The sequence below is a fragment of the Melospiza georgiana genome, chromosome 5, assembly GCF_028018845.1.
Source record: "Melospiza georgiana isolate bMelGeo1 chromosome 5, bMelGeo1.pri, whole genome shotgun sequence".
NCBI lineage: Eukaryota > Metazoa > Chordata > Aves > Passeriformes > Passerellidae > Melospiza > Melospiza georgiana.
The window spans coordinates 54,516,001-54,533,195 of NC_080434.1; the positions used below are offsets into that span (position 1 = coordinate 54,516,001).

The 17,195-nt window shown below is 36.9% G+C and overlaps 1 protein-coding gene across 1 annotated transcript in view; it reads left to right on the plus strand.

Moving 5' to 3' along the window:
- Positions 1-17,195, plus strand: part of POLN (DNA polymerase nu) — an 87,797-nt gene that overhangs the window by 42,304 nt on the left and 28,298 nt on the right. The window contains exons 19-20 of the mRNA XM_058025191.1: positions 11,655-11,737; positions 15,880-16,011. Coding sequence (XP_057881174.1) covers positions 11,655-11,737; positions 15,880-16,011 — 215 coding nt within the window. The remainder of the gene's footprint in view (positions 1-11,654; positions 11,738-15,879; positions 16,012-17,195) is intronic.

The window sequence follows — 17,195 nt, forward strand, 5'->3', positions numbered from 1 at the left end:
ACCAATGAAGGGATGGTTTGTGGCAGTTGTGTGCAATGCTTGCACTCATGGCAGCGTTTGAAAGAAGGCTGGAGAAATTGATAGTGGTCTAGTTGCTCCTGTTTCACATTGAGATCTGAGTTTTGTAAGATCCAAACCACAAAATACTCCCTTCTCTCTCATCTGTCATCTGCTCCCTCATATTCATGCTATTAGTGCTTTCTTTTGTGTGGTGATGAAGAGCAGCATGAATACCTGAGCTTTTTCCAGGTATTGAATTTACCTTGGATATAATAATTGTTCACCTGAGTCTGTGTGGCTTTCAGAGAGTTTAAAAAATTGCCTCCAGAGAAGAGAATATATCTTATTATGTCTTTGTAGCCATAGCAGTTTATATCTAAAATAAAGAAGTGTGTAATTTTCCTGGAATTCCAAGGGATTTATAAATTCTTTAGCACCAATTATTTTGAAAAAAAAAAAATTTCCATTTTTATAGTGTAGGCTTGGTTGGCTGATGCTTTTAAGACATGGAAAGGTCTTTAGCTTATACTATCCATACCACAATCTGAGGAACTTGAACACTTCACTTCAAATAACTTTGGGAACTGTTTATAAAATGTTCTGAACATGAAAGTCCCTGTCTCCTCAGCTGGTATTTCTGTGGTATCATGGTGATATCTCTTCTGAACTGTTTTGTTAGAGACTGACATGCTGGTTTTGGAAATTACTTAAGAAAAAGCCTAGAGAGAAGCAAAGCACAAAATTACTTGAAATTAGCATGTTGAAAGGGGAAAAGGCTTTTTGTTATGTTTTTGGGTGATTTTTTTAAATAAGTTCAGCCATACTTGTATAAAAAGACAACAGTGCAGGAAGATTTGGTTTGTTCTTCACAGAATGTCTTCCTACAGGAAGTGTGGAAATTTATTTCTTTACCACCTGCAAAGCAGGGGGTTCACAGAGCTGATTATATCCAGTGGTGACCAGGTGAGCCAAACTGTTGCATGCTGGCAGTTGGTCTGGTAGGAACTGTGACAAAATAGGAACTCTTGTTTTTCCAGCCTCTTGGCAATTCAGGATACTTCCTGACAATAGCTCTATCTGCTGATACCCTGCTGAGTTCTGAAGAACACAGGAAATAAGCAGAGGTATTTTGGATATTCCTGAAATTAATCAAAATGAGTCCCCATGGGCTGAATCATTCAAAAAGATAACTGGGTCTGTTTGAAAAAGATAAGGTCAAGTATGCACAAATGCTTGGTGGTGGGCTGACTAAATATATACACACCTGCCCATATCCATTTCATATGACTTTGTTTCAAATACCTTCTTTGTATTGAATAGATTAAAGATTAATCCTCCACAAAATAGTATTTTTTCGGGTTAATTCATATAACTGTATGGTATAGCAGATATGGAATTCAGTTGGGCTGCCTTCTCAAATAGCAAGAGGAAAGGCCAGTTAATCAGGGATAAGTTAAATAGATTTCTGGGAAGTGAATGCCACATCTGCAGCTGAAGGGGTTTTAAACAGATATGAATATTTGTCCTTCTATATTAATTTTATGAAAATATTATCAACAAGCTTGAACAGAGTCATTATTAATCAAGAGATGTCACCTGTGTGTTTGTTAGGTGATTAAGGAATAATTAAATGATCATGCTTATCCAGGTGGATTTTTACTAAGGAAACAGGAAGAGCTTTAGCTCTCCTGTCCCCACTAGCAGACATAGAGTTACAAGATTCAGCCACAGGGTTACACAGCTCCCTTTACCCCAAGCAGAGCTCTTTTAGTTTTGTCCTTTGTCTAAATAATGGGCTACGCCAGTTTAGGGTTCTTAGAGCCCCTAAATATTTGTCTAAAGATTTTTTTAGATAATCCAGGCTATTTCATACACTTGCTATTTCATACACTTCTAATCTTCTAGGACATGGGATCTCTTGGGTTCATGCATTTCTCCCCTTTTTTATGAACTTAATGTCAAGTCTGAAATGAATTTGAGTTAATTCATTCCAGTTCATCCATTGCAAAATGGCAAAATCTTTGGTTTTGGAGTTGCAATGAAGAAGAGACATTCCATGCCACTGAGCACATATAAAATGGTGAAACATTTGCAGTATTAAGACAAGTTACAATCAATGTCTACTCTTTACTGGGGAGTATTTAAGGTTACTTCTAGAATCCTTGGAAGAGAGTGGAGAAAAGTTTTCCTGTGTGTTACATGGCAGCCCCCTTAAATAAGTGTAAGTGAGCATCTCTGCTGAAGTCTCCCTTTAGAAGTGTGTGACTGTTGTGATCCTTCAGCTCTGAAGTTTGGTTCTGTAACTCAGCCTGTATTGATTCACTGTAAATCAGGAGGCCCTAAGCTCAGTGCTGCCTGCTGGGACACTCACTAAGGTTTAATATAACATTTCTTTCATTAACATTTACTTGGCAGGCTTTCTAATCCTATAACAATTTTTAGTTAGTTTCAAGGCTTCTACTTACTTTCCTTTGGTGAAACAGATTCTGAAGAAGGATTTTTTGCTATATATGTATAATTTCTATTCTGATCAATAACTAAAATATCTCTCATCTTGTACCTTTATTTAGAGTGATACTGATAAAAAGTGTGGAATCAGTAATTTGTTTCTTATATGCTGTTAAGAGAGACACAATTTCAGTTTGAATGGGAAGGCATGCTCTTTTAAATCAAGTCACAAATTCAGGAACAGGTACTATGTACAGGTATTGTCATTATGAATCTGCCATTTAATAACTTGTTTGGTAAAAAAGTTGTGAGTGAGGCTGTACCACTTGCAGCTCCTGCAGCTGCTGTATGTGGTAAAAGGGGAAGATGTTCAGTTTGCCTGCTCAGAATCAGAGCTTTAAAATGTTTAAGTTCCAAGTTGAACACCTCATAGGTGTTGGTGTGGAATATTTTAACAGTGTTACTTTTGCAGCAAACAGATTTCTATGTGTTTTGAAAGCTCATTTGCAATAGTTGATATTAATGAAATTTAACACTTGTCTTACTTTGCACTCTGACAGTCTGTATGACAACCTGTGGAAATTTCACCTTGTACTTTACACTGCCTTGTAAAAGTGCAGCTGGTGCTTTAGTTTAGACTGGCAGATGAAGCAGAGGGAATAAAATCTTCAGGAAGCATAATGGCTTTTGGTTTTAGAAGGTTTAAATAAATGAGGCAGTTAACTAGAAATTTAAGCAGACAGCTTAATTTTAGGTCACATTGGGAGCTTATTATTATTGCACATGAAATGCTTTCTTAGCCTTCTAGAGTAAATGAAAAATAAAGTTTTACAATTGCCACCACCACAACTAAAACAGAAACTAGAGAGAAAGCAAGCTCTGAGGAGGCTGGATAGTCCTCAGTTGTTTTGTGGTGTCTGATAACTTTTGGCTTTGCTAATTTCATAGAAAGGTTTTGTTGTGTATGAAACTCTTATCTCCAAACAGTCATGTCCTTCTAGAGTGACTTTGATAAAATGCTCTGTTTTATGAGCACACTCCAGAGCTCAGTAAAATATTTCTGTTTATTTCATTTAACTCAACTTCAACTCTAGTGCCAAGCTAAATTTTGATGAAATCGAGACTGTCACAGCAATTGATTCTTCACTTTTACTTTTGCCTTTAGTTCAGTGTTGACCCAAGGCATAGCAGAAATTTAAGCTGAAAGAGATGTTTATAGAGAAGATTGAAAAAATGGGATAGGAAGTTTCTTATCCCTCTCTGCAGGATTTGTTCAAGACCCTTATATATAGCATGACTGATTTCTTCCTTTTTTGATTGCCCGGCCAAGATATTTCAAAGTCTGTCTCTTTTTTTTCTGTCTTGTGAGGATGCAGTTTGATGTAATGTGACATCTCCTCCTTCCCCTGCCTATTTTTCCTGAGCAAACTATACATTGTTGGAAAAATATGATAGCTCTATGTTTTATTCTGTGTAACGTCTGAGATAGCATTACTTGATAGCATGATTATATATTAAGAACTCTGTTCTTTCTGTTTCACTTTTCTGGTATTTATCTAAAGGCTGCTCTGAAGGTCCCTCTCTTTATGAGACTTTTGACAGGTCCAAGATGAGTAATTATTTGATGCTCTGCTGCAGCTGCCTGTGTCATCTCCCAAAATGGCTGCTGCTCTGTCTTAACTATTTGAAGCTTCTTGAAAAGTGATTTGTGATAAGTAAAGAAAGAACTCCAAGGGCATTAATTTGCATTTGATCCCTGTTGTTTTATACAAATGGCCTCTGGGAAATTTTATGCCATCCCAGTTTGCATAGACCTCTTAATCCATTAACATTTATTTGTTCTTTCAGTGATAGTGCCCATCACTCTTGATGCTCACACCAGCACCTGATGTGGGGAGTTAGTTACCCTGACTTCCTTCTCTTCTGTGCTCATAGACCCAGAGAGACCCTAAAATAAGACTGCCCTCATGGCTCAGAAATAAAAAAAGACTATGGGTATGTGAGGTGAAAGCCCTTTTACTTTTTTGCCAATGGGGTGAAGGAGAGGCAAGGTGAAGGTTGCAGGGTAAGGTGTGTTCTTTCAAGTACTTATGTCAGTGTCAGGGACTTCCTGCTCCAGCTGACATATGTCCAGAATTGTGCATTTTTACAGAAAAATCTTCTAAGTGGCCTTTTTCTAATGAAGAGCACTGAAAATAAGTGCTATGTAATTTATCTCTTCAGTATCTGATACATGAAACAGCAACATGCCAGTAAATATCTTCATAAAGATAATGGATCACTTCAGTCCCAAATTAATCTCTCAGCAAGTCATTACTGATGATAGCTATAATTTATGATATAACCTTGTTGCAATTGCTTTATCTGGTTCCCTGCTACTTTAAAATGTAACAACAGAAGACTTCTGACCCTCATGGCAAACTGCAAAGTTGTGTCTTTATCTTCTTTAAAATACATGAAAGTTAGATACCATGCTCTTTAAAAGGAGGCTGAGAACTAATGAAATAAATCTTCATGCAGTGGATTATAGAGGCTATTCACACAAAATAAATTATTTTATTATTAGGTACTGGAATAAGTTTTAAAATGCTAAAGTGCTTCTGGATTCTTGCAAAACTGTTTTATTGGGGTTATAAAGATTTTCCTGTGCTAAATACATATAAAAGAAATTAAACCACAGTTTTGTAGGGTGGCATACCCAAAGGGAAAAGAGACAAAATGACAAAAATGTTTTAGAGTTGGCTGTAGTCTGGGAAGGATGACATCAAGATGACAGCTGTAGTCTTTATTTCAAAGAAGCTGAACACAAATAAAAACTTAAAAAAAACTTCTTAGCTAAGTAAAACACAGTGTTTAACTCCTGAATAGTGTGTTGTGACTCTCTCCCCTCTGAGCCATGGCTACATGACCCAGTACTTACATGGAAGATCCATGCCAGAGGTCCTCCATCATGTACAGTGGTTACTGCAAGACAGCTCCGCCTCTGCTGATGCCAGGGTGAGGATAAATACACGTGGATATAAATGTAATACTATGTAATACTATTGCCTTCAGGTAAGGAGGAAGAGATGTGAGGGATCTGCTGTCCTACGCTGTGAGGAGTTTCTTGATGTTATTCTGTGACCTTTTAGCTCACTTATGCAAACCAGGTAATGATAAAATTGCAAATCCAGGCATTTGACATAACCTTTGAATCGGACATGAGAAGTGTTTTGAAGTGACATAGATAAAAAAATACAACAAAAAACTAATATAAATACAACAAAAAACTGATATATACTTTGGTTGCAGCAGAAAGGTTTATCTTTCTGTTACTCTTGACCTGCTGTTTCCCTTCTGGCAAGATATTAGTCTGCATTTTAGTCTTTGTAGATGCTTTTGTTCATAGAATCCTAGAATCCTACAAAGTTTGTGTTGGGAGGGACCTGGAAGACTATATAGTTCCAGCCCCCTACCATGGACAGGGGACACCTTCACTAGGCCAGGATGCTCAGAGCCCATCCAGCCTGGCTGTGAACACCTGCAGAAATAGGGAGTCCACAGCTTCTCTGTGGAGAGGTTTCTTTCCTATTTCTAGAAAAGTATCTTTGCTGTATTTCCACTCTTCTGGGCAGTCTAGAAAAATTTCATTTTTCATCCTGCTGTCTCCATGCTCTTGTGTGAAAGATAATCTCATTACTTTTTTTTGAACGTAGTTGTGTAAATGCCTCATAGTTATAGAAAGCATAGAAACCATACATTTTACATTTCTGTATGAAAAAAAAATTGGCTAATTTTACATATCTTATGTCTAGCTCTTGATTGATACAACACAAAAGTAGTGATACATTTTGATACAACAATGTCTTCAGGGAAACTGTTTCCCAGCCTCTTCCTTTTCTGTATTTTGTAGCAGAGATTAGCCAGGCAAAAGTAATTCCAAGTTAGCTTCTGCATATTGCCTTGCAAATATCTGAGACAAAGTATGCCTGAGCCTTGTCAGCATTTTCCATGAGTCATGGAATAGCAGCTTTCAAAAAAATTGTTTATTCTTGCTCATTGCATTAGCAGCGGGTGAACTGGATTACAGGTAGTCCTTTTTTTTCCTGTATGTCTTGAATACTCATATACTTTGTTATCTATATATATATATGAAACAGTATATATATTCTGACTGCCTCAGATATAAGGTCTGCTAAACTGAAAAAGTGAACTTTCAGAATTTACATGATCCACCCAATGGTGATGCTGCTGTAAAACTGGGCTTTTCTAATTTTACTGATTACATAAAATGTCCATACCTGTTTCATATCCCAACACAAAGTTCCAGGCACAAACTTACTGAATATAACACTCTCATCTGCTATTAAACAGCAACAGGTGGTGGAAAATGAGATTTATATAGTTCACTGATGAAAACATAAAAAGCTGTAAGAGCCATCAGATGAACAAATGTGTACTCACTCATACATTGACTCATTCATTGGACATTAATGACCACATATAAAATGAATTTAATGCCACTCCATCTCATTTCCCACACCAACAATTCACAGCTTGGACTTGGATGAATTGGCAGATGCAAGAGAGCAGCCAAGGGTTTGTGGCTATTATGAGTGAGCATAGCTTGGCTGGAGTGTAATGCAGATCAAGGCAGCACATGCCTGCCAGATATTGTGTTTGAGGAGTTTGTTCTGCCATTTCCTGTGCATAAACAGTTGCCTTCCGTCCCCACACAGCGTTTCCCAGAAATTCTGGAATGTCTTATCGCATTCTTTTAAGACTGATTTCCTCCCATTTCTACCTGTTCTCAAGGTTTTATTTTGCCATTGCTCATATGTTATGCCCTGTGGCCTCTTTAATCTTAGTGGGTTTTTTATGTGTTTATGTTGTGTGAGCTCATTTCTGTATACTAAAATTCATGTTAGTTTTTTAATATTCTGTACAGGTAAAAAATTAATCCATTGAGATGTTTACTCTGTATTAAATGTGCTATTCCAGTTTACAGTTAAACTTTCTTAAAATTACAGATATGATTGTTGTATATTTTTGGGGTATAAAGAAACTTGGTGTTCATATGTATTAGTGACTTAAGACTGAATTCAGTAGAATCTCTTTGAGATGTCCATTAGACCCCATTAATAAATGAAAATATATAGTGCATTTTGGAGAAATTATGTTAATATTCAAAGTATTTTCTCTGAAAAAGTAATAAATGGTATATACCTCCTTTTGTTTTGTATCTTCACTTTATTTCTTAATCATAATTTCATGTTATCCTTCTTCATTGTTTGCTAGAAATTTTTTTCTCCATGTTTTTTATTCTCAGAATTAGGCAGCTATTCCCTTTTAGACAAACAGTACAATTCTTACTAGAGCCACCTTTTTAGACACTCTGTATCTCTACTCTCACTGTGTTTGTTAGATATACTACAATTTTTGTCTGCAAGTTGTTTGCTGCTCTTACAAACCTTCCCAGATTGTTTAGCTCTGCTAACTCTTTCCTAGGATACTGAGATTTGCCAACCTGAACATGTCTTCCAGCACTGAGAACTGTTCTTTTTTCTGCCTAAGAGATGTCTATAAAATAAAGTACTATAAGGCAAAGTACTTAGAAATCAGTGCTAAACAAAGTAAAGGACAAGCAAATCAGAGATATGGAAATAGCCTGAGGCAAGTATGCAGGCAAGGACAGGAATGCAGAAGGTGAAATACTGCACATTTGGAGATTTGAAGATGGTGAAAATACTGATTATGAACTTGAACTTTTCCCAGCATACTTGAGAGAGAGTAATGAGAAGGATGTGGAAAAATGGAAAAATGTTTCATACTAGAACTAGTAACTGCATATTTATTTCCTGCAGGCCTTCAGGAATTTTGCTGTTTCCACAACAAAATCTGCAGCAAATTCTTTTTCCTCCTAAGCTTTTTCTGTACCAATTTCTGTAACACTGCATTAACAGTCTTCTTCTTACTCCAGCTGTACAGACAGTGCTGGCTGGGCTGGAGTCACAGCCTCAGTGTCACTGCCCAGCAGCTAAGACTACTTTATGCCTATTAACCTTCCTTTTTCAGATTCAAATCTATTTTAAAAAATGCATTTCCACTAAAGATCTATGTTACATATACCACACTTCAGCACTGAATATTTTCATGCCCGGATGGCTTGCTAAAAACTTCTTATGCAAGTATGCAGATCACAATGTCTTTTTATCAATATTTTGGGTGTTCCATGATGAGTCCAAAGGCAAAATAAAGATTTTATCATTAAATAGGTTCTCACAGTACCCATTACGACAAATCAATTATCACAAACCTAAATTAGTTTGTAAAGGAAACAGGATAAAGCAGAAAGCCCACTGGGGATTTCTAACATGGCTGCTGCAGTTCTGAGAAACTGCACACCTCCCCTTTAATTTTATTGTTCAAAGGAATAAACAGCCTTCACCTCAAACTGCAGGAATGCCTCTCTGAATTACAGAAGGAATCAAACACTCTAGGAGAAGCCAATAATTGTCAATACAAAGAGAAAAAAAGCATTTATTAGGAAAAAAAGAAGAATAGTTATGATTAATGTCTTCTGTTTGCTCAAGCAGTTTTGATTTATATGGCAATTTCATACCTTATAATTATGTATTCTTTCATGTGGTACATAAATTTGCAAATACTCAGAGTGGTACATGTAATGCCTCTCTGTCCAATGCTCACATTTCCCACTGGCATGCTTGGAGGTGTTGACTGACCATTTTGGTTGTAACATTATATTGAAGGAAATATTTAAGATAAGGCTCTGAAATTTTTATTTTTTCCATGTGTTTCATGACTAATCACAGACCAGGAATTGCTAAGTGACTGTTGGATTGCCATGATTACATGATGCATGTACATCTGCACCAATAACTGTGTTAGGCAAGGTTTTATTGTGATTGCTGACACTGCCAATCATCATCACAGCAATGAGACTATTTCTGGTTTTTCCAGTCAGCCTTCCAAGCTGAAGCTTGGATAATGCAAAATCATAATCAAGTTCTAGCAGCAGTTCTAATTGTGCACAAATCCAGTTCTGGTGTCTTTCACTGCTAAAACTTCTCTAGAGCCACCAGTCCCTCCCAGCAAGTCTCACTTTGTGTCTCCCTCAGCATCATGGTCTGATGAATATCTTTGTTCCCCTACAAGTGTCCACAGTTCTTACCCACTGTGTCCTTTCTGTTGTAGCCCTTCTTTTCCAGAGAAGTGAGCAGCTGATGTACCCACTGCCTCTCAGTTTTCTCTAGCCTCTGACTTCAGTAAATCTCCAAGTAAATTCTGCTCCTGTTCTCCCATTTCTTGCCTGGTCCAATCCAACTTAGTTCAAATTATGCAGTATTAGGAAAGCAGTATTACATTTTTAGGCTTTCCCCAGTTTCAGCATTCCCCAGTCTTAGTGTTGCATGTCAGATGATACTTGCTCTTACCAGATTCTATTTTCCCTTGGGATCAATGCTTTCTCAAGTGTCTGTGTAGTTCTCTGCCAGGTTCTTCAGGAAATTCCTGGAGTCTTTCTGCTGGAGATTGTTTCAGGAAATCCTTTATGATGTCTAGTTTCCTAATTCTGCACTTATTAGCTCTTATTGCCACTTTGTCCTTGTATTCAGGTACAACTGCGAATCTCAACCTATTGTATTCAACAAGATCCATGAACTTTTGACCTGCCACAGCTAAGAAAGTAAAGTGTAAGAGTCTCAAACTAGCAGAATGATTAAGTGGGAACAGTCTTCATTACAGGTGGAAACACTGTTAAATTACTCTTGTTTCTCAACTAAACTGAGCAGTGAAAAATTTTGTTTCATCTTTAAGCAATTAGTAGTAGTCAACAGAACAATGTGAGCTTCTGCAAAACCAAAGACTTTTTGTCCAATGAAGGCTGGAAATTGTATTCAGTTTTATTTTTTCTCTTCAAAAATCTGTACTGCTGTAAAGACTTGCTTAAATCTGATTTCATCCAGTGTCTGCCTGTTTGTCATTCAGAATGCCTCATTATACCAGCGCTGAGCATAGCCTTGGCTAAAATCAGTGTATGAGGTAGGCAAGCAAAAATTTGTGGCTCTGCTGATTTTCTAGAAATTTGAATATCTTAATAGTGGTGAAAGACTTTCCTTGAAGAAGATTCAGAGAAATACACCATTTTCTCAAAGTTCCTCTAATAAAACCTTCACAGCAAAGCATCTTTCATGACAAAAAAGCTTTCATAGCAAACCATAGAAAACTTTGGTTTTAAAAATGTGACCAGACTCATGGAAAAAATGGACAGTCTCCTGAGGAGACTTTTTCTCAAATGGTGCAGATGTCATCAAGTATCTCTGATAGCAATTAATCTCCATGTTTCAAATACAATTTTTGTAAGTATTTGTTTTCAGAGAGTGAGTGTATGATTTCCCTCAACACCATTCCATTTAAACCAAATGGTCAATATTCTTCAGTGCTTTCAGTTGTTAATAATTTCAGTATTCTTTCTGAAGCATTTTGATAAGGAAAACTATAGATGGCACATACTTGATGATTGCAGAGTCATAGCTTTTCATTTTTCACATTGCTAAATCCATTAGCATTTTTGTAGGACTGTTTTATATGAGTTGGGAGAGAATGGGAGCTGGGAAGGAGGACACTTGGCTGGGAGTAATCTGGATGCACTCGAGTTCAGAATCAGCCACTGCTGCTGTTTTATGGAGCCTTGCTATTGTGGAGCTCTGTAAAGCATATGGAGAAAGCTGTGCCTGTTCAATCAGTTATTTCTTGAGAAAAGGTTTGATATTTCTGTTAGTGAAGCCTTGAATATAGCCTTATTTAAACAAGCTTTAGGTCAGACTTCTGCTTTGAGTCTCTAGACCCTCACATCTTGAAGAAATGCTGCTGCTGGAAATTAGTTTTTCTCATGAGCCACTATTAAATCCTCCTCAACCTGAAAAGCTAGTAATATAGTAGTAGGATTTTTCCTAACCAAGAATTTAATTGAAAGGGAAAGAAGAAGATTAAAATCAAAATAAATGGTTTAATTTACTATGGACTATCAGCATGAAAATTTGTAAAGAAGTTGTGCATTCCTGGCTGACAACAAAAGCCCTCAAGTACATCTATTCATATCTTGCAATTTTGTAGTTATTGAATGATTATTGACTTTAAATAAGTTTTCTGTGGGGATAACAACTTAGTTTTAACTGAAAATGTGTGATTTTTGTTTGTTTGTTTAGGAAAGGGATTCCAATTGAACAAGTGAAACATGCTGATAGAGAGCAGGCAAAGCGAATCGTTTACTCTGTAGTTTATGGAGCAGGTAGGCATTTTTAGAAAAAACCCAGCCACTGTAAATTTATACTTTATTCATAATTTATATAAGTAGACTGAATTTATAAAGGTGAGTAAAAGTTTATCAGAGTATTGCATTTATATTTTTATCCAGTATTATCAAATTATCTACTCAGTATAAAAATTAAGAATTTAATGTAGTTACATTGCCATATACAAAGATTGTCTGATTTTGTACTTATTTACTGCTGATATAACTAAAGCATATATCTAATTTTGAGTGGACTTTTTAATTAACTAATTAACTATAATTTTCATAGCATATAGACAGAGATGAGAATAACTGCAATGAAATTTTAAAAACTCTATTATTGTTTGAAATCACATTTATAGAATCAGAGAATGGCAGAGATTGGAAGGGACCTCTGGAGGGCATCAGATCCAGCCCCCTGCTCAAGCAGGGCTGGTTGCCCAGGCCTGTATCCAGAATTTTAGTGTCTTCAGGGCTGGAGAAAGGGCTCTTCAAGGCTCCACAGCCTCCCTGGGCAACCTGTGCCAGTGCTTGCTCACCCTCACAGTGTAAAAGTGTTCCTTTACTTTGAGTCTTAATGTTTGCCGCCATTTCTTTACAATTGCAGAAATCATGCAAAAATCCACTGTTACCCATTCTGCCTAAGTCTTGACCAGGTCCTAGATAAGTCAAGATGTTCTTCACACATTCCAAAACTACCTGCTATTTCTAAATGATGCCCCACACTCCTTATCCTTTGTACATGCCTAGAGTTACCTTTTCTAGGGAGATAAATGCAGGTATGTCATCAGCCTAGAAGCTCTTGTGAATTGGCTTCAGTGAGCACCTGACTAACTTTCTTTACAGAGGGTGAGTTCTTGAAAAAGTAATTTAGGAAATCAGAGTCTTGGGCTGCAAACTTTATGTAACTTGGAAACACTTAATGTTACATCTTGAGTTCCTGGTTGTGAATGCTTTCTAAGCCATCTTTTGCACTGAGTCCTTGAACCAAAGGCAGAATCAGCCAGGGTATTCCATTTATCATTTATAGCATTCAGTTGGGAATAAATGCATCAAATTCAGCTCTCTTGAATGTCTTTTTTATGTTTAGGGGTGTGTGTGTGTGTGTGTGTATGCATACACACCTGCATTTTTCCATTAAGCTGTATTGCATTTGAAACCTCTGTGTTTAAAATCTATATTAAAGAAGCCCAGCACTTGTACCCTACACTGTAAATTTAGACCTCTCTGTGCTGAGACTGGAATCAAATCTTCCATTTCCCACCTGAATGGTTTCATCACTGGGTTACTTTACAAAATGCCAGCATTATGACCCCTGCCCCTTGGTCCATGCAAATGGTACACATTTCCTATCTCTTCCCTTCACTGTGGGTGGAACAGGCAGATACCAGATGTAATCAGAAGAATCACCACCAGCTGAATGCCCTGTAGTTCTGTATATAGTCAGAAATGCCTCTATTCCTAGGGCTCAGTAGAGCCTGTGTCTGTCTACTAATCTATAGAGAACTTTAATGTTTACATTTAAGCACAGTATTGGCACTCCCTCACTTGCTTTGAACCAGGCACTAAAGATTTCAGCGCAGCAGTGCTTGATATGTGTCTCCATTTAATTGTTTGCCTTGTGTCCCTCTCTCAAACAAGGGCAGTTGAAGCACCTCAAAGATAATAAGAAGTTTCCAGTTCATTAGAAGTGTGATCAGATCCTAATTAAGACATGAAATGATATCATTAAACCACTTAGATGGAAACTGGGCCGACAAAAAGTAATTGTTAGATACCTGAAATTGATGGTCTGAATTCCACCCACAGTTTGTCTCCCTTCAAAAGACAGCTCACTTTTCATAAATGAGACATTTTTAATACAACTGAAGAGTGTGAATAATGTTTCTTTTAGGATTGAAAACTACAAAAACACTCCCTGAGGAGCTTGCCTGTATTATGCTTACAGGAGCTAATAAAAACCTTTCATCTAGTAAATAGTAAGCTTTTCATTTTCTTTTTTTTTTCTTAGGTTGCATGTTCTGTTTTCTTAGGTTGCACTTGGTTCATGCCTTCAAGGTCTTTTCTTTAACTCTGAAGGATAATAAAGGAAAAAGAAGATTGGTAATTAGGAAAAAGCTTTCACCTAGAGGGGTGGTTGGGCCCTGGAACAGGCTCCCCAGGGCAGTGGTCACAGCCCTAAGTCTGAACTAGAGTTCGAGAAGCATTTGGACAACACTCTCAGGCACATGGTGTGACTCTTGGGGTGTCCTGTGCAGGCCCAGGAGTTGATCCTTGTGGGTCCCTTCCACCTCAGGACATTCTTTAAGTATTTTTGGTTGGTTTGGAGCTGTTCAATTCACCTGCTTCTGCCTTAGTCATCTCGTAGAACTAAAATGCAAGCAACTTAAACATCTGTAAAATAAGGAATTCCTTCTATTCAATGGCAGGATGTTCAAGCCCTGGACTAACACTGAGGGCTACCACAGTGTATAAATGAAAACTAATGCTATTTTAAATTTTGAAAGATTATATTGCAGACTGGAGAACATTGAAACTCACAGGCTGCTGCTGCTAATTACCCTGGCACAGATAACTCCAGAAGAGTGCTCAGAGAAGGTTTAGTCCATCCTGGGCTTTGCCTTGCATGGCCTGTGCTCCTGCACTGTGGAGCATGATCTGATACAATTACGTGGCTGTTCATTCCCCTCTTTTTGCTTCCTGGGAGCTGCATTTCCCTGGGACCTTCCAGATATCCTTGCTAATATTGTGCTTTAATTTTCCTAGTATTTTATGCAATTGTTCTGTATATTAATAGTTCTTTAAATGGTGAACATGGACAAACTTAGATGTTACAGTTCTCCAAGGAAGCTACAGTAGTCTCCTAGCTGCTAGCAATGTGTGCTTTATCAAATAGATTTGTCATTTGCTGACCCAGGAAGAAAACCCAAATTAATTAGATGTCAAAAAAAAGGGAGTACAGATCTATAATAGCTCAGCAAATGTCATCCTGGATGTCTGTGTGAATTTCTTCCTCTAGCACCTTGTCCAGACTGGTGTTCTTGCAGCTCAGTGCAGATCCTGGCGTGACTGAGAACAAAATGCTACAAGAATTGTTCTGAAGTGCACATCAGCCTGACAGTGATGGCATGTAGATGGCTGCAATCCTCCCTCTTTTTAAAGTGCCAGACAATTTTTCTTGACAGTCTTACTGTGACAATGACTATTCCATGCCTTTGGTGCTTTGAGATGTCTCCTCTCAGCTTCAGACAGTGCTGGTTCTGTGTTCCTGTGCAGCTGACACAAATATATCTGTCTTTCAAACTTCATATGACTAATGTTGATGTATGTTTTATTTTTACTGGAACTGTTTGATTTATAAGTGAGTTTAAACAGTAGCTCTTAGTTTATATTTTAACACTCTGGAATATCTTCAGGTTTTTTCCACATCTTTTTTTAAATGCTCTTAGATCCAGCATAACAGATATTGTGCGCCTATATCCTGTCCAAAAGCTATTATTCCTTTCTCCCTCTGTTGGAACACTTTTTCTGTTTTTTCTTTTCCCATTTTTTTCTTTTTCCAACCCTTTTATCTCAAAATTTGGACCCCAATTTCTACTGACATTGAGGTCCCTAGGACTCTTTGCAATCTGTGGGACCCAGCCTCCAAACATCTTTTCTAAATTCAGACTGAATTCTAAAGCTTCTAGCTAAATTTAAACATCTCCAACCATTTTAGATCTTCATTATATTTGTGTTTGTTAAAAGTTAGTTTCAAATCTTTATCTGCTCTTCTAAGTTTGGAGATTGCAACAGTGATCTAGTAAAATGATACTTAAAGCTACAGCATTGCTCTGTGAACAAAAGTGATTTTACCCACTTTATAGGTATAAATTTTAACGAGTAATTTCTTAATTACATACTTCCTATATATTTCTTACTAATTATATGCTTAATCCAGTAACTTCAGTAAAACATTCAAGCTCAGGGTTAAACATTTATTTTGCTGCAATATGATTTTAGTGTATCAAATCCATCCTCTTTCATAGAGGTAAGTAAAGTTAATTAATTCCACTAATTGTGCATGAAACCAGTGCTATTGTATGTAGTGGTTTTCTGTTCTGCTTTTTTGCATACAGAAATAATTTCTGTACCACCAGGTAAAGAACGTCTCGCTGACTGCCTGGGAATTACTCCTGTTCAAGCCAGTCAATTTATAGAGAGTTTTATGCAAAAATACAAGAAAGTGCATGAATTTACAAAGAAAACCATTGAGCAGTGCCGGAATAAAGGTAATCCAAAGTCTGTGACCATATTTTGTTTATTGATCTGCACTGTGTGACAGTGGTGAGGACAAAGATTCAACTTGACCCAAATTCAGATAGTTACAGGACAGCAGAAAAAGATGGAATATCCTTTCTTGGTGAATCAGGGTTGGGGTTTTTTTTTTCTGTTTTAGCCCTAAAAGGAGCTGGGTAAGTCTGCCTTTTCTCAGAAAGACACTAACAGAATAAGACATCTGTTCTCAGAATGAACCCCACTTAATGTCAAGTTACACTGCATCATTTTGACATATAATGTACTCCAACAGAAAAAAAGCCCAAGGAATCTTCTACCTAATAAATTTGGTACATAGCTGCTGGACCGTGGAAGTTCAGTCAATTTACACAGCCAATTTTTTTTAACTTATTTTTTCTTTGCATCAATCAGAATTTATGTTCTTGAAGTTCAGGTGGTAGCTGTAGTGACAGATGTGCACAGAGTGCTTCTGGAGCCAGCAGCTGCAAACTCTTCTTGCACCAAATTTGTTTTTAGTCTAAATATTCATTTATATTTAGTGAATCCTAGGAGTGCAGTAATTTGAGAAGAGAAAACATAGCTGCTTGAAATATTGTCTTTTAAAAGCTAATTAGCGGAACTGTCAAAATTGAGTTCTTTTGTTTCTTAAAAGGGCAGGCAGTACTAAGACATTTTTTAGAAATAAACAGTAAATTTGCAATACAATATTACCCATTGCTGTATGGGTGAGTGTCCTGACAGAAACATATAATTCACTTCTAATCATGAGAATTGGTAGTATTAATTTTTTGTACTTTGTAGGCTCTCAAAATCTACTGGAAGTATGAACTGTCATTGTGTTACACATTTGCATTCCTTTGTTTATTAATGTTGCTCAAGAAAAGTGAAGTTACTGAACATCTATTTTTAGCTGTAATTAAGTCAAACATAACATACCTAGTAAAATATTACACATTTATGATATATTTTTGGTGTATTTAAAATAAGTCAGCATTCTTTTCTTTAAAGTGAATGAATTTCAATGAACAGACTTCTGTGCAAGAGAATCTGCTTTATGAATTCAGTCGACAGGAATATCATGATTAATACTCTAAAGTCATCACAGCACCCTTGTCTAATTACTTCTGACTCCTTCTTACACTCCTGCCTATCAACCATTTTAACCATTAATGGTAGA